This window comes from Larus michahellis, chromosome 4 (genome assembly GCF_964199755.1).
Source record: "Larus michahellis chromosome 4, bLarMic1.1, whole genome shotgun sequence".
NCBI lineage: Eukaryota > Metazoa > Chordata > Aves > Charadriiformes > Laridae > Larus > Larus michahellis.
The window spans coordinates 92,076,247-92,101,343 of record NC_133899.1 but is presented as its reverse complement, the minus strand read 5'-3'; the positions used below and the strand labels follow the sequence as shown (position 1 = coordinate 92,101,343).

Sequence of the window (25,097 nt, the reverse complement as noted above, 5' to 3'; positions counted from 1 at the left end):
CAGATTTTGAGTCCTGCTCTTCATTTGTGACCCATTCAGTGGAAGATGTGTGCGCTCTGGGAGGGAATGTGAAGGATATGATGTGGAGGCAGAGCTTGTTGTCTAGAGGAGGTCATCAGAACCACCAGAAACAGACCCTACCAGATGGGAGTCTCTGCTTTGCCCTGGTGGTTCCCCAGTTTCTCAGGACATGTGCACTACTGTCTGCCCTCCATGTAGCCTGGGCTGAGAGGAGGTCACTGAGGAATGGTGTGGAGGGACTCCAGAAGTGACAGGGGTCTGCTCGGGGTGCCAGAGGAGGTGTTCAGGCTGGAGATGCAGAGCTGGGTCAGAGGACCCAACGGGGTGCCACAAGTGTAACCCTGCATCTGAGAAACCCAGAGGAAGGACTGGGGTGGGGGGGTCCTTTCCTTTGTGAACGAGCTGTGGGGAACAAGGGACGTGACTCTCAAGAAGACACAGAACGCGCTCGCAAGATGTTTCTTTGCCTGGAGGAAATGGGAGGATGAGAAACAAAAGGTGAAGAGTCAGGGAGGTCAGCAGTTTGGCACGGTGGATCTGCAGGAGGGACGTGAGAGGAGTCGGGGCGGGTGAGTGAGAAGGAGCAGAGGCAGTGGCAGTGGGGAAGATATGGGGGGAAAAAGGGTGACTTGAAAATGCCTGTGGCAGTAGGGAGGTACCATGTCAGGGCCTTCACAACAGGTTATGTGCCTTGCTGGGAGACTTGCAGGAGGCAAAGTTGATTTTACGACACTTTATTGCCCAGAGGTCAGTGATTTTTTTCAGCTTCCATTAAATGTAATGGGAAATAATGTGGGAGAGAGCAAGGTACTTCCCAGGTGTGAGACGAGGGTGCTGGGTTAGAGCTTCCAGCTGCACTGAGACTTTAAGGTTGTCTGGTGGTTTGTCGTCAATTAAAACCAGAGGTGGGAGCTGGGTCTGTGTCTCTCCAGCTGCTGGGTTGGACACCCTGGGACCCGTCACAACACTGCCTGGGGGACAGCTAGCCTTGTGCAGAGGCCACGGAGAAGGCAGCAGCTTTTCCTGCCTCAAGGCAGCTTGCACGATAATCCTCAGCTCGGGAGTGATGCGTGCTGAATTTTGCTCTGCTGGACCAGCCCACTCATCTGGTTATGGAGAAGTCTCAGGGTCTCTCCAGGCTTCCTCAATAGCTTTGGGGCTGGGGGTAAGGGGGAGCACACACCACTCCCACCTTGCGACCAGTTATTTCTGCAAGGGACAGGGATTCAGCATCCCCAACACATCCTCTCTTAATGCTTCCCGTCTGCATTATCAGTTCTCTTTCTTCCTGCTTTTGTTGGATCCTGGAAGTTTTACCTTTCTAATCTGAGGACCCTCCGTCCCTGCCAACCAGGCCTTGGGAGTTAATAATTACAAAGACTAATTACTTCTGGTGCTGGCTTGCAAAGCTGAAGATCTTTCCCCTCCTCCCAAAAGTTCTCTGAGGATAACAAAGGTTACAGCCATCGACAGAAATCTCTCAGACACTGAGACTTCAGAGCATGGGGTCGGCCTGTGGTCACCGTGGATCCTGGCCATGAGACAGGGCAGGGCTGTAGATGACATGGACACCCGGGAGAAGCTGGGACAGGGAATTGCTCGCCGTGTAGTACCTACAGTGACGCTCTACAATGGATACGAGGATCACCGTGTCTAACTTGCCTGCCTTTGGCGTTGTGTCTGGCTGTGAGGCAGAGGATGGGGCAGCTGAGACCAGGGGAGAAGCTGCGGCTGTGGGCGAAGGCTCGGGGGGGATACCACCGCCTGGAGGAACGCTCAGGGCAACGGCAAGGTAGGACGCAATGGGAAACGTGGGGGAAGGACGGATCTGGAAAACACACTCTGTCACCAGAATTGCAGCACTGTCAGTCCAGAGGTGGTTGTGGGATCCGCTGTGGGCCTGGGGTAACAGCAGGAACGGTTTTGTCCCAGCGGGTAGACAGCATGCCCTGGGGACAGGGACAACGTGCTGCGCATTCCCTGGAGCAATTTCTGGGGAGGTGGGAACCCCACAGTGCTGTGTGTGGCAGTTGTCTCTCTGCCTGGACGTAATGCCCCAATGAGATAGTGAACTTTCTAGAACTGTAGCTCTTCTGGATTTCAGTGTGGAGTGGATCGGTCATTTCCAAATGCCCCAGGTGATTCCTGGGGCTGACCCTTTTTGCCCCTCAGAGTAGAGTAAGCAAGGAAAAAGCTTTCAGGATGAGGACGCCCTGGGCAAAGGGGCTCCTCCCTGCACAGGTGATACAGGGGGAGGAGAATCGGTGGAAAGAGAACGGAGTGTTCCCACTGCTTTGCAGAAAGGATGTAAATCAGCGCGGCCACATGACGGCTGTCATCTACTGGGAGCGCTGCCCCGCTCCCCCAGCCTCCTGGAGGCAGTGAGTGCAAGGATGAGCTAGCTAAATATCGGAGCCACAGCATCCAAAGTCCAAAGCTCAGTGACAACGAGACCAACTCATCGCACTCATAGAAGGGTACGGAAACCCAAGTGCTTTCCCTCAATGCCAAGTTTAAAAATCCTGGTCCAGTCCCACTGTTGCCCAGGACTATCAAGAACAGTCATCTCTCCCCCCAGCCAGGTTTCCCCCATTCTTTCATGTTCTTTTATATTATCGCTTCTTTACATCTGTTATGGTTTGAGGAACCCACAACAACTTATTGTCATTTAGACAATTATTCTCTCACCCAGTGATCCCTCCCCACCTGGGAAGGGGAATCGGGGAAAAAACAAGGAGACCCGAGGGTTGAAGTATAAACAGATTTAATAGAATAAGAGCAAATAATTAACAATACTGAAGAACCAATATTGATCCCGACAGCAATATAAAATACACAAGGACTATTCCCAGCCCATTCTATCACAGGAATCTGTGGACACCCGGCAGGGACAGCCAATGTGGGCCCCTGCGAGCGCTGCGGCTGCGGGAGGAAGGGAAGGGCTCAGGGCTCCAACGCTGGGGCAAGGAGTGCTCAGGATGGCAGCCAGCAAGGGGGAGGGAGAGAACTCCTCGGCAAACTTTCTGATTTATATCGAATGTGACATTCCTGATCTGAAATAACCCTGTTGGCAGCTTGGGGCAAGCGCCCGGGTCTCGCTCCTCCTCATCCCCGCACCTGGCGAGCTCGAAAACGCTGAGACCTTGACACCCCCATAGCACGGCTGGCTGTAAAGTAAATATTTCCACCAATTCGGACACTAGAGTCTTGTAAAAATGCAGTTTTCCCAAGTGTTAGACGAGTAAAATTACCGAAAGAGAAGCTCAGACCAGGACAACATCCCCAGCTGAGTTCATCCCAGGGAGCTGAGAGCTGCGTCAGCAGCAGGCTGAGGGCAGGCTCCGTGCCAGGGAGGGACCATGTGTTTATGGGGAGCGTGAGGGCGTTATCAGGTGCTGGCACCAGTGTGCATCCCTGTCTGCATCCCTGTCTGCACACACCTTCTCCCAGGGCCCCGGGCTACACATGGCAGCGACATCCACTTGCGTGCGCTGCCTGCCCTGTACCAGCCCCGTGCCGGGGCTGTCTCTCCCAGCCTCAGCTCGGGAGGAAGGCTCTTTGCTCACCCCGGCAGCGCGCATCGCGGCCACGGCGAGGCCCAAATCAGGACAGAAGTTCTGAGGTTTGTGTTTCTAACGTCTCTCCCCTGGACCTTTCGCAAGGGCTTGCAAACTCCTCCATGGACTCGCAGGTCTGGAAACACCCCTGGTTTGATTGCTCAGAGGGGGAGAGCGCTGTGATTTCCACTCGGGCAGCCGCCGCCCTAAGGAAAACACAAAGCACCGTCGGGATCGATAAAACCATCACGCTGAGGGGGACGGGACGCCGGGCCCAGCGCAGCACCGCCCGCCGGAGCGCCTCCGGTCCCCCACCCCCCCCCCCCCGCCCACAAAGGCCGCAATGCCGCCCAGGGGCCGGGCTGGGCTCCACAACCCGGGACCCGACAGCGGCGGGGCCTCGGGGCGGCCCCCGGTCCCTGCCGCCATCCCGCTCCCCGCCGGGCCCCGGCCGGGCGGCAGCGCGCAGGCGCGCCCCCTAGCGCGCGAGCGGCGCCGGTGTCACGTGGTGTCCCCGCGGGCGGCGGGAGCCCGTCCCTCAGGCGGTGCCGCAGCGCCGGGCACGGCCCCGGCTCCGGGCATGGGGGCGGCGGCGGGCGCTCCTCCGCCTCCTCCCTGAGCGGCGGCGGCGGCAGCGGCAGCGGGACCCAGCTATGCGGCGGGGGTAGGTCCGGGAGCCCGGCCCCGCCGGCTTGGCGGGGTGAGGCTGCGGGCGGTGAGGCGGGGGCCGGGACGCGGGGCCTGGCCGGTGGCGGGGGAAGGCGGCAGGGCGCTGCGGGCCTGCGGAGTGTGGCGGCCGGACCTACCCCCCTCAGAGCGGGCGGGGGGGGGGGGGGAGCCGACGGCGGGTCCCTGAGCCTCGCCGTCCCGGGGTGCTGGGACAAGGGCCGGGAGAAGCCGGGCTGAGTTTCCCCTCGGAGTTCCGTTGGGTTTGCTGGTTTCCCCTCGGAATGAGTTCCGTTGGGTTTGCTCGTTTTGCTGTTAACACCTCGCGCCCTTGCAGCCGAAAAACTCACGGGTCAGCCCGGTCTCCAGGCTCTGCAGGCGTGTGTTCGTCCGTGCAGTCGTATGGAAGTCAAGTAAAGAGACAGAATAAGGAGGCACCGTACCAGCGACCCGCGGACATAAGGACACAGTGGGTGATTGAGATAAACACAAGGAACACAAATTGTTCATTATGCTGGGATAGAACAGACCATATGCTTTGCAAAAGCTTTTGAGAGCTGGCGGGGCGGTGAGCGGGCTGTGGACCGATGCCGCTTCGTGGCAGTGCAGAACGGCGGCGGTCAGGCTTCTGTCCTGGTCAGGATGGAAAAGCCGGGTCCTTTTCACAAGCCTGAGGGTAAGAGTTTAACCTGGAGAGACCCACAGGCTGTTTGCATGGGAAATAACCCTGTCGGATCAGCTCTGCAGGAAACATGTGGGGCCCGCTGGAAAAAGTGCAGATCCTGCACATTTTTTTGCCTTTTCTACAGAATGCAACTTTAGAAGGTTATGGGGTGTTGGTTTTGGGTGGTTTTTTTTTTTTTGTTTTTTTTTTTTTTGTGTAAGTTTGCAGTTCTTGTGTCAGTGTGGGACCTTTAGGATATGATGCATTTTTCTGAGAAAGATAGCCACCAGTCAGACAGGCGATAGCGAGAGAGCGGGAGCGTACGTGGTGGTCCTTGGGTCTCTGGGGGGTGCATTTCAAAGCCCCAGCTGGTCACTGCAGATGGGCAGGGGCAAGCAAAGCCAAGGTTTTCATAGGGATTCTGTTTGCACGGTGCGGAGAGTGTGCCGTTCTGTCGTAGAAGATAGGATGATTTTTCAGCATAGGTTTTTAGGTCCCTTGGCATTACAGAGTGTGGGTGAGACTATTTCATTCCTCCGTGTCCTCCAGTTTTCTTCCGTAGCGTGTGGAAATACACTGGAATACCTGTCTCCCAAGACAAACAACTTTTGTCTGAGAACTTGAGACTTATAAAGAAACGTTGGTTTTTTTCTTTCTGTTATGTATGGGTTAGATTGGCTGTCTTAGTAGTTTGGTGAACTGTTGAAATGTTCCTTTTCCTTGCTGCTTCTTTATTTTTTTTACTAGCTGCTTAGGTTGGAATCTAATTCTTTTTCTGTGCTCTGTTTTTCCTCCTGGTCACAAAAGTTGGAGGTGCTTGGAGTGGCTGGGGCCTGTTGGGTGTGTTTCCTCTCTAATGCAGGAGAACCTGGAGACACGTGTTCTCTGCGACTTACCCTGTCTAATCTCAAAAGTCCACAGCAGAGAGGGCTTCCACTATGCCACCTGAGAAATGGTTTAACTGTTGAACAGACTTCTCTGTTTGGCATGCTTCCCCTGCTCTGTGGCACATCCATTGCAGAGAACCTCCCCTGATCTCTGGGATGAATTGGTCTCATTACGTCCCCACCTTCCTGTAATGGATTTAATTCCTTCCTTTGGGTCATTCTCTTCCTCGATCCCTCCCCTGCCTTAGTGTTTGGAGCCTTTGGAGACCTCCTCATCCCGTTAGCGACGGCCCTGTTTAGGTGAGTGATCCGTGTTAGCTCATCTTGACCTTTCTAAACCATTTTATTTCTTCTGTGCAGTTATGCCTTTCCTCTGATTAACCGAATGTGCCAACACAGCAGCCTAACTGGATGGAGCAGGCATTGCACACTCTGAACACCATGTAGTTTGCACTACTGTGCTCTCTTGCACCTCAAACTGTAGAAGCCTGCCTGGTCTGGGAGTTCCCGTTGGTCGTGGCTCACTCAGTCGGGTGTATCCCTCCATGTTTGTCATATTTCTTTTTATCAAGCAGCCCCAGCATGCTGAATAGCTCAAGATGAATTATCTTTGCTTGGCGGCACTGTCTGTCCTTTTTCCTCTGGCCAAAACTAATGTTTATTTTCTTGCCCTTTCCCCAATGCACCCTTTTATGTTATTTTCCACACTTCCAAATTTAGTAGTATCACCAGGATGAGCCTCCTTTTCTAGGTCTTCCCGGTGAACGTTCAGTAAAACCAGGTGAAGTCAATGGGACACCAGTTTGTTTCTGTCTTTTCCTACCTTCTTAGCACTGCTGTGTGACCATCCTTCTGCTGCTTTCACTTGTTCTTGCTCAACAGAGAGGTCAGAAAAATCTATGATACCAACTGCCTGTCCGCCTCCCCCAGTTCTGTAGTCAAAATGCTGTCTAGTTGGCATGGCGTGGCGATGATCTTGTGCTCTTCATCTTCCAAGGGTTCAGAGTTTTCCATGTGTGCTTTACCACATGCCAGCTGGTAGCTGCTGCTTCTTTTCTGCTTTGGAAGGTGACTGCGGACAACTGTTGCTCATGGGCAGCTTTGGGGGGGCAGAAAGGGAGCAATTTGGGTAGAAAAGGTGGTAGCACCACACTGTTGCCAGTTGGCATAGCCGAGGAGAAAAAGGCCTGTCAATAGTTGGCCTCATGGTTTGACTGCCTTTAGTGTTTGAGTGAGACGAAGGAGAACGAGGAAGGCTCTTTTGAGGTGCACATGGCTGAGGAGATAAGCCCAGTATGGGGCTGGAGTCAGAGCAAGGGGAAAGAGTGTGGCTTGGGTGGAATACAGGAGGTAGGGCAAATACAGAAGAGGAAAATACAGAGATTAGGAAAAGGGAAGAAGAGAAAGTGAACCTAACCAAAAGAAGGCGATAGCTTCTCTACAGGAGAAGGTGGTGGGCAAGAGGCAGTAGCCAGAAAGAGTGTGTGGGAGGAGGGTCTGGTGCTGTGCATGGAAGAGGGTAGCGCCACAGCTCATCTGAGCCTTGTGACCCAGAGATAACTGGCAGCAGGTTCATCTGTTGTGTGGTGTGTGCTGGACATGATAGAAAGCTTCCGTGTGTGCAAGGCTTGATTGCGCTCCGGCTGACTTCAGATGGCAAGTGACCACATTAGGACACTTCAACGCATGAAGAAGGGGTGATGCATGTGCTCTAGGCAACTCTAAGATGGCAATACCCTGTCCTGCAGGTACTTAAGCCTACGTTTTCCTCTTGTGAGACCCCAGCAGCTGCAAATCCTACTAAATTCATCAGCCTCTTGCAGGGTCTCTGTTACTCTGTGGACAGAGTCCTGCTGAGCACTGGGGAACAGTGTCCTGGGTGGCTCTTCTGGTTCTCTCTTTCTAGTACATCTCTACTTGGCACTGAAATTAAAAAATAGGTCTTCATCTCAGCTCAATGGAAATACACTGTTTTAGACAGGTCTGTGGAGAACTTTGGTGGGAAACCGGTAGGTTAAAAACAGATTCTCCCCTTTGGGATCAAGGGTTGGGGGGAGAGGAAGGCTGGGTTTGCAGCGGAGGGGATTAAGGTCTGTGTATTGCTAGAGAATGGAAGAGCTGTACTCACTTTTTCTTGCTCATCCTTCAGTTGGGGAAGCAGTGTCTCTGAATTTAGGTCTACTGGGTGTATACCAGAGTTCCAAACGAGCCAGCTGCAGTCTGTTTCTGTCTGAAAGCAGGTGAGAACAGGATTCCTGGAGCAGCTGTCTTTAGTTCTCCTGCTTTATACTGAGATAATACTATCTGTGACGTGCCGGTTGAGAAGGGTAAAACCAGGAGTTACTAATAGCATTGCTTTGCCTACTAAGTTTTGTGTATTCAGAATTACCTGTGAGGGAGTACTTGCTGTTGAGAAACCAGCCCTCCCTAAAAGGAGTGCAGGCTGGGCATCTCAAACTAGACTTGGTCTGATTCTTAAAGATCCCAGGACGGGAGTGGAGATTTCCCTCAAAGTGTGTATTTTAGACTGTCGTCTCCATTTCTGCTGGTCTGGAAGCAATCCATGCTAAAAGGGTGAAGCACTTCAATAAGGAGGCAGTGCCTGCATGGAGGGTAAAGAAACTGGTGCCGCTGGCACAAAGCAGGTCCTTTAAGCCAATCCTGCCCTTTTCATCCACCATCACCCTCCCTGCTTCACTTCAGTGCCTGTGAGAGGCTGGAGGTGGATGTGTTGCAAGTGTAAGATGAAGGCTGTGAATCGCCCCCATATAAAGTTTCACTGTGCTGGAACCCCACAGCCAGGCCAATTTTGAGGAAGACGGCCAGAAGCAACCCGCTGTAGGACACTGGAAGACACTAATGCCATCCAAAGGCAGCAAGGAGGAGCCAGAGACAGGATGCCAGGATGCTGGAGGTGCGGATGAGACCCAGTCCACTGAGCAGCTCAACGTGTCACGTCTACGCAGCTCTTCAGTGGAGATCCGTGAAAAGGGGTCTGAATTCCTGAAGGAAGAGCTACACAAAGCACAAAAGGTGAGGCCCAGAGTTTTTGAGAACACCCGAGGATTGTAGCATAGATTTGGGCAGTTGGGGTTTTCCTAGAGGCGGTGCTGGAGGGAGCAAGGTCTGGATGTGGCTGTGCCGCAGTCTGAAGCAGGCAGAAGAGGAGTGAGATTGAACTCAGGTGGCCATAAAATGCTTTGGAGCAGGACATCAATTGCCAGGTTGACCCAAAACCTCCATGCCAACATCCAAATTAGTCCTGGAAACTTGCTGCAGTAAGCACTGCAGAAAGCACTGCTTACTATGGAGCCTCCTTGCTAATGGCGAATGAGCAATTCCAGCCTGAAAAGCCTGCTACAATTTCTGGACGGATGCCTTTGGTGACATGGAGTGTGGTACAGAGTTTAGTGACAGGAGTCTTGGGCCAGGGATCCGTGCCGTGGTGGGGAGGAAAGGTTGTGGTTGACAGGTTGGGGCAGGCAGGTGTCAGCGCTGCTGGGGCCAGCTACGAGCTCGTGCGTCCCTTTCCATTTCCTCAACAGGAGCTGAAGCTGAAGGACAAAGAATGTGAGAGATTGTCAAAAGTCAGAGAACAACTGGAGCAGGAACTAGAGGAGTTAACAGCTAGCCTATTTGAGGTACCACCCTCTTCCTTTTCCCATAATTTTTTAAGCTAAGCTTACATCCAACTCCTTTAAGACAGGCTTTCCCTGAACTTCCAGCCGTCTCCTCCCACAGCTTCCTCCTTTCCCCTGTTGTTCTTTCCCACTTTGAGAAGCAGTGCTGCAGGCGGAGCCTCAGAGCAGGGGCTTCTACCTGCTTCTGGGGAGCATTTGCATGCATTTCTTTCTCCTTCTAGTAGCTGTGGGGTGGCATAAAGAGCACGGTAGTTATGGGTCTGTACAGCTGGTAGCAAAAACAAATGTGGGGATGCCTGCAGCTGGAGCTAAGCATAGCTCCCTGCCCCTCTCCCATGCCTGCTCTGCAGTCTGGACAGCAGCTGCTGTGCAATAGAGATGATTCCCTGGCTCCTGTCAGCCCTTGCTTGGGGTGGGAACAAGCTGGATGTCCTCATATACTCTGCTCCAGTGAGTGTTCAGGCGGCCTGTTGGTTGGTGGTTTGTTTTTTGGTTTGTTTTTTTTTTTTGTAATGTGATTCTTGCCAAGCTCTATCCTGGCAAAATCCCATTTACCAGCAACTCTAATGTCTGGGTCTGCCTGGGCAGTGAAGAAAGTCAGAGCCCATCTGTACCTTTGAAACACAGGCTGATGGTGAGTGTGAGAGCCAAGAGAGCATCCCCCTCCTGGAGACTTGGCTGCCTGGGCTCAGGGTGAATTTAGAGATAATGTAGCTGAGGGCTGTCCCCTTCCTTTGGTGGCCTCAGACAGTGCTGTGGGGAGGCCCCAGCTGAGACTCTCACTGCTCCCCTCTTCCTGTGGGAGATGCTTTTAAGCTGGCCTCTACCATTTGGCCCCCAGCTGAGCTACAGCTTCTGCTGTGTTGCAGCCGTGTGCAGAGCAGCGAGGGCTGGCTGCTCCGCACGGGAAGTGGGAGCAAAGTGCAATAACAAGTCAGGCAAGAGCAGTGACCTCACCAGCCAGGAGCCAAGACATGGAGCAGCAAGTCTGGATCAAGATCTGTGCCACAGACAGCAGTCAGGGTCAGAAAACAGTCCAGTGATCAACCAGCAAGCCTGCTGCGACAGCGCAGGCCTGAGGTCAAGTCAGGAAGCCAAGCTAGTAAGTCTGAGTCAAGGTCAAAGTCACAGAGGTATTGGACCGGGCGCAGACACAGCTGCTACACAGCTGTGATGTAGCACAGGTGGGTGCTAGTGTGAAAGCCTCAGCTTTAAAGCAATTCCCAAGGGCAGGGAAGGGCAGGCCCTTGCTTCTAGCTTTGTTCACAGCAGCCCATATCAGTGAAAGAGATGACCTTGGACTCAGCCAGCTAAACTCTTTCATTTAGCCAACCACACTCCTAGAAGGGGGATGCACTCCAGGCTCTGGCACTGAGAGCCTTCTCTGGGAAATTCTGGGGGAAGGCTCTCCACAGCTGACACAGTAAAACCCTTAGATGCGTCAGAGATGTCTGTCCCCCTGCTTGCTTGCCCTGAGCCTGCTATATGGCAGAGCTTTGGCCTGCCATGGTGACTTTATGACTTGGAGCTGCAACAGGCAGACTAAAATTCTCTCTGGTCCAGGAAGCGCACAAGATGGTGAGAGAAGCAAACACTAAACAGGCGGCATCAGAGAAACAGCTGAGGGAGGCACGGGGGAAGGTGAGAACTGCGTTCTGTGTGACTTGATCTCTGTGCTAGGTTGGTGCCATCCCTGCCCAGCCTGGCCATGGTGCGGTTTGTTGGCTGGAGGAGAGTAAAGTGCCTGCAGCTCAGTCTCTCTGAGGTGCTGCATTTACTCTGTTCCCTCTCCAGCAGATAATGAGAGGGGAAAAAGGCATCCTCGCAGTCTGCTGCTGATCCAGCTCCCCTTTGAGAAATGGATGCCAGAGGAACCATGGAGAAATGATACGCTGTTTAATTGCCACGGCTGTGGGGATGGTTAGAGCGGGGAGCTGGGGAGTTGGAATTTCCCGACAAGGCTGCACCACAGGGCTGCTCAACTGGTTCCTTCTTGAGGAGAGAGACATTTCTTCTGGATTTTTTGGGTCTAAAAAGAGCCTGAAGCAAAATGTGCTCAGATTGAGGAGCAGAGGGATGGGTTCCTGAATAGCTGCTGATTAACCTTGTTTAAAATTCTGGGTGATGGTGGGTGTTTGGGAGAATGGGGAGAAGTTGTGGCTGGGCCTGTAGCTGGTTCCCTATGGGTTTAGTGTTTGGTGGGGTGCGGCAAGCTCGAGCTCAGCAGGTGCGATTGACTCTTGCCTTGTCTCCTCAGATCGACATGCTGCAGGCAGAGGTAACAGCTCTGAAGACGCTGGTGATCACATCCACACCTTCCTCTCCAAACCGGGAGCTGCACCCTCAGCTCCAGAGCCCTTCTAAAACTGTCTTCAGGAAGGGCCATGGCCGAAACAAGAGCACCAGCAGCGCAATGGTCTCAGCTGCCAGCCAGAATGTGACTCCAGAGCCAGTCAGTCATGAGCGCAAAGAGGTGGGTGAGGGCCATTCACTGCATTGGCCTTGGAGCCACCGCTGTCACCGTGCTCAGGGAGCTGTGCAGCTTCTCACTTGGGCTTCCTGGAGAGCTCTGTGGTTTCAGTGTTGGAAGAAGCTGTCCGTGCAGCTTGTTCCCTAAATTTGTGCTGAGGCAGGCTCTGGAGGGTTTCCATTTGTGAAGATTTCCCCTTTTGGGAAGTGTGTTCAAGGTTGCATCAGGACAACTGCTAGAGGAAGCAGTTGAGGGATCCCTGGAGGCCATGGACAGATCCAGGAGTTACCAGTGCAGAGAGTGGATATGTCAGGAGTTGCTGAGGAGAAGCCAGTTGTTCTGCTGCATCGTAGTAGATGAGTCCATGACCTGCTCTGCCGTGACTTGCTGTTGTTCCTTCCCTCTACCTAGTTTGGACTGGACACCAGGACACCTCCTTCAACTTGTAGTCTCTGTCACTTGTTCTGTGTTCTTGGACATGTGCTCTTCTTTTCAGAGTATATGTTTAATGACATTTAATTCCTTCCTCACTGGAAGGAATGTTCAGAGAAGCATACTGAGCATTTGTGAATGTCTTTCAGACAAACCCTATTTAATTCCCTTCTGTGATCCTTTGATAGTCCCCCACCTGCTGTGACCATGAGTGAAGTAAAGCTTCTTCCTGCTAGCAGGACCTTTTCGTCTGGGAACTTTCCACTAGCCAGACGTGTACACAGCTGTCCTGGGGAGCAAAAAAGAGGCAGGTCAGGAAGAATGAAAATCGGTGAGAATGCGGTGGGGGGATATATGTCCCTAGTGGATTTTCTGGGAGCTGTGGCCTCTGTCATGAAGAATTGTTGAGGGAACGTGAAGGCACCTGGTCACTTGGCTTGTGTGAGAATGTATGCACAAGAGCCACTTGTGAAATTAATACTCTCACCAAACAGGACTCTGCTGGCAACACGGGTAACCTCTGCTTTTGGCAGTGGATTCAATGAAATGTCCTCTTGTTGCTAGAGTTTGGATGGAATGCTTCAGGCAACATTGGCTATGGCCGTTGTCCCAAGACCGCAATAGCAACAAGAGATGAAGATCTTTAACTCTGTTCACAGGCAGAGAGGAGCAAAGGCTATGCCAGAAAGAAAGCCAAAGGAAAAAATCAGCTCAGTAACCGTGAAAGCCTGATGCATTGGTTTCTCTTGGTCAAGCAGGGAACAGTCCAGATATGCTGGAAGTTGGGGTCAAGTACAGTCAGCTAGAAGCTGCTTTGAGGGCCAGGAAGAAAAAGTTTTTAATCTTTTTAAGGTCCTGTGACCTCTCCCAATGCTAATAATTCCTCCGGTCAGAACAGAGGAGCTCCAAACTTAGAGCCCAGTTTGGTGAACTACTGTCTACCCTGTAGAAGTTGCCCTCTGCCCACAGTAAGCAGAGATAACTTTTGCCTACTGGGGAGTTCATTTTGCTGTTCTCGGTTCAGTCTCAGCAAAGCTCGTGTTGACGATCTACAGAGAAGTGCTAGCTCTTGTAAGTGACTTGCTTGTTAAATATTTGGACCTGTCGATTTCTTTGTGTGGGTAACTTCCACATGGTGCAGATATCCTGGGGCTTACAATCCCAGGGCTACAGCTTCCAAAGTGACAAATAATTTTATATATCAAGGGTGGGGTGGTTTTTTGTTAACTTGTTAATTTCCGTCTCTCAGATTCTTTAGTGGTCTATGCGAGAGGTGATAAAAGGGAACTTGGTATTCAGAGAGTTGGTGCTCTATGGAAAAAAAAAAAACAAACAAACGTGCCCCATGTTAAGTTGAGACTAAAAATGACAGAATTCTTGTTCCCTTTTTGCACCTCAAGCTGAAGTCAAAGGGTGGTGCTTGTGGCCCTGTGATGTCTTGAGCAGGACTCTTAGCTCTCTGGAAGGGAGGACTTGAGCCTTTCTTTGTATCTTCTGTTTTGTCTCAGGTTTTTTACCTCCCTTTCTTGCCTATCTCTCTAAACCTTTTCCTTCACTGTCTGTCTCTCCCTCTGCCCTCAAAGTCTGGGTTACCCGCTCTCCTCTCTCTGCTCCTTTGTATCATCCCTGGGAAGGCTATCCACATCACCTATGAACCAGGCTGGCAGGCCTTGGGGGCAGATGCTTCCTCATCCTTGCGGCAGGTAACCTTTCCTGACAACATCGGGGAGGGGTGGGACCCATCTGCCTCTCACACTTCCAGCCTTTCAGTTCTAGCTTCCTTGTATGCTAAGATCCATTTTTTTGTTTTCTTTTGTTGGGGTTTTTTTCCGTTGGTTTATTTTTCCATCTTGTTGCTCTGAAGCTGTTTCCTGGTAGCAGGTGCACAGTATCCATAGAATACAGCGGGTGTGCTAGAACCCAGACCTTTTTCAGCTTTCTTCACTCATGTTCTTCATGTTGCTCAGCAGGGTTTCTTTAGTTTTGCTTTTCCTTTCAGCAGCTTTAACAGGATTTGCTGGCCTTTTAAGGAGGCGCCCTGTCAGTCAGGTTGGTGGTTTGGCTAATGGTCCATCTGGGGTTTAAATGCCAGGTCCCAGAGAATCTCCAGAACTGAAGTATTTTCAGCCAGACAGAGATGGAGGGAGTGACCGTCCTGTTGGCTCAGGGAATGGGAGTAAGCTCTATCCTGGATCACTTGCTGCTGAGGAGCGATAATGCTTGCGGACCCACCTGTAAAAGGCAATGAGCAGACGTTAGAATGGGTAAAGCTATTCCTAGTCTTTGAGTTCCCTTTGAGAGACCTCCTTTCCTACACTCAGCTTGCGTCAGCCAGCCTGCGTGGCTGCCCAGTGTTCCCATTACTTCTGTGACTCCCCAAACACCAGAGTTCTGGGCTTGGAGTGGTCTGTAAAGGAGCGGCATACCCTGTGAGTTCATACTTGGGCTCACTAAATGTAGTCCTGCTGACGGCTGTTTATTAATAGCTTTTTCCAATTCATTGTTTTTTGTAGCAATGCTTTCCTTACAGAAAGATTCTGCCTCCTGGGTGCCATCGCCACACTGCTTTGCCGTTCAGCTGCTCTTGTCATTCCTGCCATGGGCCGAGGGGGCACTTACTGTTTGTGTGGTGGCCTCCTGTCCTGGAGGAAGGTCAGAGAGCTGCCTGCAGGTTTCTGGCAGAATAAGCCCAGCATGGCTGTGTCAGTCTGGCATGGAACTGCTGATGGGTGGGAGATGAAAGATCCTTGGAGCAAGCCACCTTCCCTCAGACGTTTCTGTGATGTCTGAGCCTTTCTAGATGCCAAAGCAGATGTTTCGTAGTTAGGTTACCTGCATCTCTCCCTCCACCCACCTTCCCTCTTCTTGTTCCTCTTGGACACTTGGTGCAGGTCGACTCCATTTTATTTGCTGAGTTCCAGGCCTGGAAGGAATCTCCAACTTTGGATAAATCCTGCTCCTTCCTGGACAGAATTTATCGAGAAGATGTAGGACCTTGTCTGGACTTCACAAAGCAGGAGGTGAGTGCTGGAGAAGGAGGACAAAAACCGTACAGTCTGGCAGCACCAAAGCTGCAGCTATACAGAGGTGACCTTTGCACATTCATATCTGCACTCACTTCTCTTTGCCGCAGCTGTCGGAGCTGGTGCGAGTGGCTGTGGAGCAGAACACACTCACCATTGAGCCGGTTGCTTCCCAAACGCTGCCTGTGGTGAAGGTGTCAGCAGAAGAGTGTGGTGGGCCAAAGTAAGGAACTGCGCTTGTGTTCTCCTTTCTACTGGTTGTTTTGTACCACCTAGTGGAGTTTGGCCGGGCCTTGCTCAGTCAGCTGAGTTGAATAGTTCAAAGGACTCAGCTGAGTGTTCTCCTAGCCTATGACCAGTGGTAGTTTAGCTTAACTCTTTACATGAGAAGGGGAATCATCTCAGTTCAACTGATGTGCTGTAGTTGACTGTTTTGAGGGATAACCTCATGATGTGTTACTGCCCTTGGCTTGGAAGAGGTTTGTTTGTTTTGGTTGGGTTTTTTTTTTCCTTAAGGTAGCAACTTGTTTAATGTTCTCTGAAGGTGTGTTTATGCATAACCTAGGGTAAAAGGATTAAGTCAGAGCTGCGTTATCTCATGTTCTTGCATGTTGTGAGGTCGGAGCTCACCTTGTGCTCCTGACCTCGCTGGTGCACCAGGTGGGTTTGAGCCTAGGTCAGAAGAGATCTCCTCTTGCCACATATCGTCTTCCCCACCTGATGCTGTGAACTTACCATCAGAATTGGCACTGCAGCTGCTCCAGAGCTTGTGTGACTGCATCTGATGTGGCAAGCAACTTGAGATTGCCTCAAAAAAGAGGTGCACTAGCAGGGGTGGCGTGATATTTCAGATGAAGATAGGGGATTTTATTTAGCTACTGAATTTAAATTCAGTCAGGGCTTGTTCTCTTCATTCTTCCTTCTCTGGCCTTCAGGCAGAGCACCTTCTGTGTTCCTGTAACAGTAAATGCTGCTCGCGTGCAGGTTTCCTACAACTCTTCTGCGTTTTCTGTCGCCTCTCGGCAAATTGTTCCGTGAACATGTGTCAGGCCTGTTCCAAGAACGACCCATCCTGTGTTTATCCTTATCGGTTTCCTTTTGATTTTTTTTTTTTTGTGTCTTCACAGTGGGTTCCGGTCACAAATTGTAACGTAAGTGAAGTATTTATTTTTTTTTAGTCAGTGATCAAAGATCTCTAATCCATTAACAAGTTACTAACTTAGTGTAATTTAGCAGCTTTGAGGCTAGAGCTGAACTAAGCTAACTTTTTAACCCTGTTTAATCTCCACCCAGACAAGATGGTAAGGAATCTTGCTATTGGCAGTAAAGGACCCAAAAGGAATTTGTTCCCTCTTGCTTCCCAGGTGCAAACCACTCATTTTTATGGCAACTTTGGACATGCTGTGGACCAAAAAGGAGAAAGCTGGGGACCTTGCTGGGACCTACCAGACCTACTTCTCTGTACCTTACTGTACAGACCTCAGTGCAGCAGTTTGAGGAGTCTAGACAGGCAGGGAGCGCGTTGGCCACTATGTGACACTGCCTGTATAACATCAGAGCAAAATGCTGCCCAGGAGGTGCTGAGGACAACTGGCTTTCATGGTGGCATGTCTGGCAAAGTGCCCTGGGGTGTGTAGAGTGACAGACAGGTGTCCAAATGCTGTGGTTTAGGTTGCTTCTAGCTACAGTTGTGATAGCTGGGGTTACACCAAGTGGTATCAGCCAAGCCAAGAGTGACCAGCAGGAGTCCCTTTTTATCCAGTGCGTTACAATGCTCAAATTTAGCACCTCTTAAAAGTGTCTCGTTTACAAAGGTGTTGGTCATCCTGCACCTTCTGAGGATTTGACCCCCATAAGTTGAATTAGTATTTGGGCAAGGATTACTTCTCATTGCATCTGAAAACTTACAGCCCACGCTTCCACTCCTGGCTAATATTTGCCTTGATAGCAGTGGAAAGCAAGCACAGAGACATGCTCAGAAGCTCTCTGAAGCATCTGCTCCTGTGTCTTGTCATCTTCCATGGCCCACAGAGCAACTTTTTGCAGCTGGGGAGTGATGTCTCCCTTCCTACCATGAAGGCTTTAAGTCTCCAGGGAACGTGGTGACAAGTATGCAGCAGAAAACTGCTTTACTGCTTTAAGTGGTGATGAAGGAAAGGCAACGGGCTCGTGCTGGGAATCAGTTGTCTTGCAAATAACAGAAGGAAATAGCAAGAAAATAGAGGCCTGCTGCACCGTTGCTGATTGTGTCTTTTGGTGGTCTCCTTGAGACACTCGGTCTGGAATCTCCTTACAGTTGTGAAGTCAAGCTTCTTCCCTGTCTGCACAAGGGGTTGGCTTGTTCTTAGGAACTGCAAGCCTTATCTAAAGCCCCTTGAAGTCAGTACAAAATCACTCCGTGTGGCTTCAACTGGAGTAGCTTCGAATCGGGCCCAAATTAATTAATAGGAGCCTAGCATAAAGGCTGCAGTGTGGCTTGTTTTGAGTTCTCGGCATGAGCAAATGCTGCTCAAATGCTGGATTTACCTGTTTTGAGACCAGGTTTGGTCCCCAACAAGAATGTTTTCATCCCATCAGGAAAGCTGATAGACCTGAGCAGAACTTCTTCAGCAAAAGCTTTGCCTGGAACATGGAGAAGATGCACAGAGACCAGATGATGTTTGTTGTACTCTGTTCCAGCCTCACCTCTTTAATATTTTCTGTGGTTTTGTCTTGGGCTGTCTGCCAGGGAAAGGGTACAGCCTTGGTTTGCTTGGGCATGGAATAATTCATGGTTCCAGATATTTAGCCTAAGGTCTCCTAAACTTGCCATTTATGGAATCTTTGAAGGAGCAAAAGGCTCATAGCAGCCAAGGTTTTTTTCTTCCTCACGCTGAACTGACACAGGGTCTGGCTTCTGAGCTGCCACTTCCATCTCTTGGGGATAGTGTTGAGGCTGTTGAATTGCTGTGCTCTGCTGTGCTACTCGATTGCGGAAGGCTGAAGTGTTTTTTTCTTTGTCTGCAGGAAATGTGCTTTGAGTGGCCTCCCCAGGACCTGCAAGCACCGCATCATGCTGGGGGATTCTGGGAGTTACTACTACATTTCACCATCCTGCAGGGCCAGGGTGAGTCTTCTGCCTTCCTCGGGTGCCTCGATCCTCCAAAATTGTCCCAAGTCCTGAGATGGAGGAGCTCTTGGGTCAGCCCTCAAACAAACCTGCAGGGCTTGAGTTGGATCCTGAAGTTGAGCTGGCTTTTGGTCTGTGTCTAGGGTGCAGGTCTCCAGCCCTGCCTCAGGCTCCAGTGCTCTGCCTTACATTCCTTCAGGCAACCTGTCTTCAGTGTGTTTGCTTCTCATGGTTTTGCTTCAGTACAGGGCTTTGATTGTTTTGCTTTAGTATTATTTTTTTAATTCTCCTTTGTAAAACACAGTAATTTTCTGCTCTTTAAATGCTGGCTCTTGTTACTGTTCCGGTACAGATCAGTGACTCAAATGGTTATGAGAACAAGCTGTCCTTTCTTTGGAGGGAAGGGAGATATGATTTATTAATGTTGCTACTGGGGCCCTGATTCAACAGAGCATTTTAGAAGATTATGCTTTCCTGAGTTACATATCAGAAGAGCTGATCCTGCAACATGTGACTCTTTCTGAGCCAAAAAGTTGGTTTTGTGCATGGGCTTAAGTTGACTAATTTTTGTCACTTGCACCAAAGTACTCTGGGTCATGAGCACCTTTTACCTCCCTGCATACATGCTTTCTGCATAAATCGTTAACACCAAAGACTTCCATTCCGTTGGAGAACAGTGTTCTTTGAAGGAAGATCATAGACTTTGCTGCCATATTAAGTAGTGATTACTTATGTCTCAAATCTGCAGTAGGCTGGAGTTCTTCCACAGTGTGTCTCATGGGTATAGTATCTTGGGGTGGGATTGCAGATGCCCAGATTTTTTATTTATTTATTTTTAACCAGCTTGCTTCCCATCTCTTTTTATCTGGTGGTATGTGGTACTATGTCTCAGGTGCTGATCACTTGGAGCTCTCCTGCTGGGTGCTGTGCAAGCCTCTTGACAGGAAAAGCAGTTCTGTAGCTGACCCTTTTTCTTTTTTTCCCCTTTCTCCCTCAGATCACAGCGGTGTGCAACTTTTTCACATACATTCGCTACATCCAGCAGGGCTTGGTGAGGCAGGACGGTAAGAGGGGATAGAAGCTGGGCTGCGGTGGGGATGCCTTCTGTGGGCCATTGGGAGGAATTAGGAGGTCCTATTCAGCGTGACAGGAATGGGGCCGGCTTGGGGTACCCTCAACTCCCTCTGTCTTTGAGAAACAGTTAAATGACAAAAGAAAGGCGTGAGCGGGAGGAATAGATGCATCTATTCCTTGCTCATCAGCTTGTTGGGACCTTTGCCTTGGGTTGGAGCTGGTAAGGGGTGACCTTATGGGCCTGTCCTCTGCTTCCCTTGCTTTGGGGATGAGCCTGGCTGGGCTGAACTGAGAGCAAAACAGAACATGAGGTGGTGTCCAGTTTTGTCTTGCTTAGTGATTTCTGGTGTGTATTTTTTTCCTTCTCTTCCCTGCACCCATTTTGCTTTGCAGTGGAGCTGATGTACTGGGAGGTGATGCGGCTCCGGAGGGAGATGTCTCTGGCCAAGCTTGGGTTTTATCCCAGTGAGATGTAAGCAGAAGCCTGAGCATGGAAGGAAACTGCTCCTGTAGGAACGGCTTGTCAAACGTAGTCTACCAAACAGATGAACGCGGTGCCTCTCCTGCAGTGGGCCTTACTCCCTCCCTACCCTCCCTCTGCCTGAAGCTGATCAAGGAGCAAGAAGCACAAGTTCCACCTTCAGCTGTCCCACTTCTCCAACTGTGACTGGAATGCAGCTTCCAAGCTACCCCCTCAGAGCCGGGCTGGCCCTGGCTGCTTTGGGGTGGCCGTCTACAGACTGTCCTCTATGGAGTCTCCTATATGCAGTGTATATCCATTTTTTTTAAAAAAAACTTTTGTTTTTATATGCAGTCTGCTTTGGCATAGTCTGAGGCCAGGCCTGTGCAAGGCAGGAGTCCTGGACCTTCTTTGTAAGCAAGTCTTTCGGGACAGATGCTGGCTGTCTGTCCATCTGTTCCACTTCTCCTTTGGAGTGGAGGGTGCTGTGCCCAGCCGTACACCTAGGTCCTGCTGACCATTGCTCCTCTGACGGCCCTGTAAATGCCAGCAGCACACAATAATCTTGTGGAGAGCCATGAACAGCCTGTTTCCAAGTACTTCCTTGCTCCTTTTAAAGGAGCCTGCGAGAGAAGCTTTCTGCCAGCTGCGTCACAAAGAGGGATTTGTTTCTGGTTTTAGCTTGCGATTTGGCACTGGGTAATCCAGGCTGGGGGAACAGCCGGAGCAGAGGCCAGAGCTGTGCACCTGGGGCCTTCAGCAGAAGAAAGCGAGCAGGGAAGTTGTGTAACTCACAGCTGGACGCAGCTTGGCTGCAGCATGTTTTCTCCTGGTCTAAAGAATCTGCTGCTGTTGTCACAGGCCGATGTGGACTGTGATGTGTGGTGCCCTGTGACAATCCTTGGTGCAGAAGTCATCCACAGTGCTCTTAGATACAAACCTTACCCACAAACATGCTTTAGAGCTGTTCCAGCTCTGAGGGAGCTTCGGGCAGGACTGTTCCCACTGTTTAGATAGAAACCGTGGTCCCAGGCTGAATTCTTTATGTCTCCTGAAGAAACCGTCGTCCCAGGCTGAATTCTTTGTGTCTCCTGAAGGATCATGCCCAGGCTGGGCACAGCCTTGAGGCCCTGAGATTTCCTCCCAGTATTACATCAGACCTAGAGATGCATGTCCACTGGGAAACCCAGCTTCTCCTGGACTCCCACCCCCAATAAGGAAATCTGAGACATCTTTGTGTGCACATGTGAGGGACGAGGCTCCTGTATGCCTCAAAAGGTGCTGGGAAGGGAGTTGCTAAAGCTGTTGGAAGGTGGAGGCCCACTATAGCTTGAGCTCGGGTCCAGGCTTGTCTGTACAGAACTGGGCAAAAACCATGACAGTGTTTTGTAGCCAATTTAGCCTTTTTTTCAGTGATTCTGGAATCAGCTCAGCCACCACCCACCCTGGGTTTTTCACCTCATGTGGCACTTCTGCACTCTTGACTGGCACGTCACCCTGCTGTCATCGTAACTCTTATCTTAGCAAGTTGGTGCCCGGAACCAGATCACCATCCTCAGCTGCAAGAAGTTTCATCCCCTTCTGGGAGATGCTACAGTAGGAACTCTGTACTGTCAGTGGAAGAGAACTAACTGAGCTGCTCTGGATTTTTCCGGGGTTGGAGGGGGCGGGGGAGGAGGAATAGACGGGGAAGGCAAAGGTTTGGCTTGGAACCTAACACAAGGACAGCTTCACAGAAGATCTGAGAAAACCTTCCTGTAGAAGACCCCCCTAAGCACAAGCTTTCCAGTCACTGAGCACGCTCACAGTATGCTGCCGAGTTGCTCCTCAGGGGACTCCTTTCCGTATAGCTAAACTGGCATAGGGTATTGTTTGCCAAGGGTTAGTAGCTATTTGAAACATGAGTTGTCATCCCCAGAGCTGGGAGAACGTGTACCTATGGGAGAACAAGTACACCCTGCCTAGATGAGTACGTACATCTCCTACTCTTCACCAAAGGAATATGTTTCAAACGTGGAGTGAAAGCCTGGAAAATACATCTTTGGGCGAGAGCCCAGCTGGGTCTTGAGCTAGCGATAAACCTGCACCTCTTTGGTGCCCGCAGGCTTGCAGCAATTTGACATCAGCTTTTTCCGGAGGGGAAAATAGAAATGTCTGTCCCCAGCTGCAGATTTCAGCTCAGGTAAATTCTCTCCCTGGCAGTTTCTCCTTGTAGCTGTTCCCCCCTGACCTTTTGATGTCTACATGTCATCCTGTGCCATTAGCTGCTACATTGCACAACAGACGTGGTTGTGTTGCAGCACTGGGAATGAGATGATTTCTCTATGTAGGAGATGTTTGGGTTTGTGGGATTCCCCCCCCTCAGTGTCACTTTGTAAAGCACTTTGAGATGAAAGGAATTAGGGAAATGCGTTGTATGAGGTTGTCGTACGTTTAAAACAAAGCAGAGAGAACAACTTGTAAATTAGTATGAAGTCACTCCGTTAACAGCGGGATGGTTGCACCCTGCTCTTTATTAAAGGAAAATAAACATTTGCTATTAACCTCTTTAAAGGTCTGATTGCAGTTCTAGGGTTGGGTTGGCTGGGGCGCGTGTTCTCAGTAGCCGAGAGAAAAATCGAGTTTCGCTGGCATTGTGCTCGGTGCTTCTCTTGCCGTTGGTGTGTCCTGAGGGACTGGGGTTTTAACGCTTTTCTTCATCAGTCTGCCCCTCCTGTAGCTGGCTGCTCCCTGGCTTCACCGGGGACTAAGTGACAGTGTTTTGATAGCAAACAGAGTTTTATCGCAGGTATTTCTTGTGACAGGGCAGGCCTATGTGGTTCTTGCTCGAGGCTGAGCTCTCTTCCAGCTCAGATGTGGTCTGGTTCAGTTTACTGGTGTGAAGCATTGCGTGGGATATGCTGGCTATCCCAAAGGCTGGTTAATTCCAGGATTTGCTTCCTTTTCCCTCGCAGAGCTGAGCGGCCTCCTGCTTTTCCTATCAGCAGGTGGACGCAGAATCGTGGTGGGAACCTTTCAGAAGCTGCGATTACCGATGATCCCTTAGTGGTGTAGAGTGAATGTTTCTCTTCTCTGGAGACTTTTGGGTCATGGACTCTTCTTTGGCAGGTCTTCCCTTGGCTGTGGGGGCCTGGGGCTTCGGACACAAAGGTGGGAGCTGGCAAGCGTGAGTTGTAGCAGCGCTGGGGACTGAACTTGCTCCTTAGTTAATTCATGCTGCTTTTAGATGCAAGTTGACTTGGAAAAGGCCGCCTTTTCTTATCAAAAGGTAGATCCAGCTCCTGCGGGCCCTTGTCCTTTATTTCTGGAGCAGGGGGACTGTGGCTGGGTTCCCCTGGCTCCAGCGCATGTGCAGCTCTCCATGCCCCAATGGAGGCAAGCACAAGTGAGAGGTGCCAGCTGGTTGAGGGCACAGCGTGTGTCTGCCCTGCAGCAGCTCTCAGACTCTTCAGGTTGGGAAGTTGGGTCGCTCTGGTTTCACTAAAATCCTTTGCTCTCCTCCTGCATTTAGCTGTGGACGTTAACATGGAAGATCTCTTATCGTCATCTCGTGGTGATGGCAGTGGAGGGAAGAAGCAAAACATCAAAGGCCTTTGGGAAATGAAACAGAGGTACAGCCAGAGCAGAAAAGAGCATTAGACCTCATGGTAGCAGCGGTTCTGGGACCTAGGGCTTCTCTTTACCGTAAAGGTAGACTTGCACGAGGATGAGGAAGACTGGCCTCAGGGAACCTTGTGTCCCTGGGTGAGGCAGGGTGAGTGCGCGGTGCTGAGGTTCTCCCCAGCGTGGGGTAACGAAGCACTGAACCCCCATAAGCTTCCTCTGGATTCATGCTTGATGCGAGGGTGGGCAGGCCTTCACCATTTTTCCTGTTTGCATGCCATCCTGAGACCCAGTCACTGGTGCTTGCTATGACAGCATGATAGAAACATCACCATGACCTTCTCCACACTGTGTTTAAAGTCAGGAACTGGGCTCTTTTGTCCTCCCTACTCAAGAGTGCCCTGAAACACTCCTAGGCAGGCCCCCAAATCTCTCTGTTATCCTTTTCCCTTTCATTCCTGTCTAAACGTGGGCATTATGAAACCTTATGAAGAATGACTGAGGGAGCTGGGGTTGTTTAGCCTGGAGAAGAGGAGGCTGAGGGGAGACCTTATCACCCTCTACAACTACCTGAAAGGAGGTTGTAGAGAGATGGGGGCTGACCTCTTCTCCCTGGTGACAAGTGATAGGACGAGGGGAAACGGGTTCAAGTTACGTCAGGGGAGGTTTAGATTAGATATTAGGAGACATTTTTTCACTGAAAGGGTTATTAAACATTGGAATAGGCTGCCCAGGGAGGTGGTGGATTCACCATCTCTGGAGGTGTTTAAAAAAAGGGTAGATGGGGCACTGAGGGACATGGTTTAGAAGTGGCTCTTGTCAGGGTAGGCTAAAGGTTGGACTCGATGATCTTAAAGGTCCCTTCCAACCTCAACAATTCTATGATTCTATGATTATTGCCTTCTGCTGATGGGATGAGCGGCCCCTCTCTGCTGTTCTTCAGGTCGGTGAGGGTGCATAAGTTTTCGCTGTCTGGATTCGCACTCGTTGGCATCTGGTGTCACGGGACAGGGAGAGGAGGACACTGGAGGCAGCTGCATTTCAACAAGTGCCCAGAGGAGGGGGCTGCCACCTCTGGGATGTGGAGAACCCCAACAGATATCAGCGATGCTTACCCAAAGGTCATGTGTTTTTTCCTTAAATGATGTTAGCATTTTCTCAAGTGGTGTTACCATTTTATAGGACAAGTTGTCTGAGCATGGAGAAGGAAACCAACTGGCGATCACAAAGCAGGAACAGAGCTGGTGGTTTCTGCCTGTCCTTCTGCCCTCCATGCCAGCGCTGCAGTAGAGCAGGGGTGTGAGCAGAGGGGAGCTGCCAAGAGAGCCAGAACAAATTCCCCTGGATGGATGGGGGCTTCCAGGAGGAGATGGCAGGGCCATAAGCAGATAAGATGGAGTAATTAGAAGGGTTGTCCTCTTCTTGCCAAACTCAAAGCTCTGTCCGCATATCCCTTCCCTGGTGGGTCCGGAGTGAGCTGTTGTCTGTGC

General features: G+C 50.9%; 1 protein-coding gene across 9 annotated transcripts; it reads left to right on the top strand.

Annotated features, from left to right (window-relative positions):
* The first annotated feature begins 1,592 nt into the window (after positions 1 to 1,592).
* On the top strand, positions 1,593 to 22,547 carry RAB3IL1 (RAB3A interacting protein like 1). 9 transcript variants are annotated; one of them, XM_074586428.1, is made up of 13 exons: positions 4,094 to 4,242; positions 5,716 to 6,095; positions 8,594 to 8,828; positions 9,341 to 9,436; positions 11,000 to 11,077; positions 11,694 to 11,909; positions 13,922 to 14,041; positions 15,230 to 15,358; positions 15,472 to 15,584; positions 16,489 to 16,512; positions 18,368 to 18,467; positions 19,468 to 19,534; positions 19,938 to 22,547. In XM_074586428.1, exons 3-13 carry the CDS (start codon positions 8,655 to 8,657, stop codon positions 20,018 to 20,020), a joined length of 1,200 nt encoding a protein of 399 aa, XP_074442529.1. In that variant the 5' UTR covers positions 4,094 to 4,242; positions 5,716 to 6,095; positions 8,594 to 8,654; the 3' UTR covers positions 20,021 to 22,547. The 9 variants fall into 9 exon arrangements, with proteins under 9 accessions (XP_074442521.1, XP_074442525.1, XP_074442524.1 ...); XM_074586420.1 differs by lacking the exons at positions 4,094 to 4,242; positions 5,716 to 6,095 and adding an exon at positions 1,593 to 1,813; XM_074586425.1 differs by lacking the exon at positions 5,716 to 6,095 and having other exon boundaries at positions 4,082 to 4,242.
* The last annotated feature ends 2,550 nt before the right edge of the window (positions 22,548 to 25,097 follow it).

Coding starts and splice junctions, on each gene's coding strand:
- RAB3IL1 (XM_074586420.1), top strand. CDS start 1,653: ATGGATACGAGGATCACCGTGTCTAACTTGCCTGCCTTTGGCGTTGTG. Junction 8,829..9,340: donor AGCTACACAAAGCACAAAAG/GTGAGGCCCAGA, acceptor TTTCCTCAACAG/GAGCTGAAGCTGAAGGACAA. Junction 18,468..19,467: donor CACCATCCTGCAGGGCCAGG/GTGAGTCTTCTG, acceptor TTTCTCCCTCAG/ATCACAGCGGTGTGCAACTT.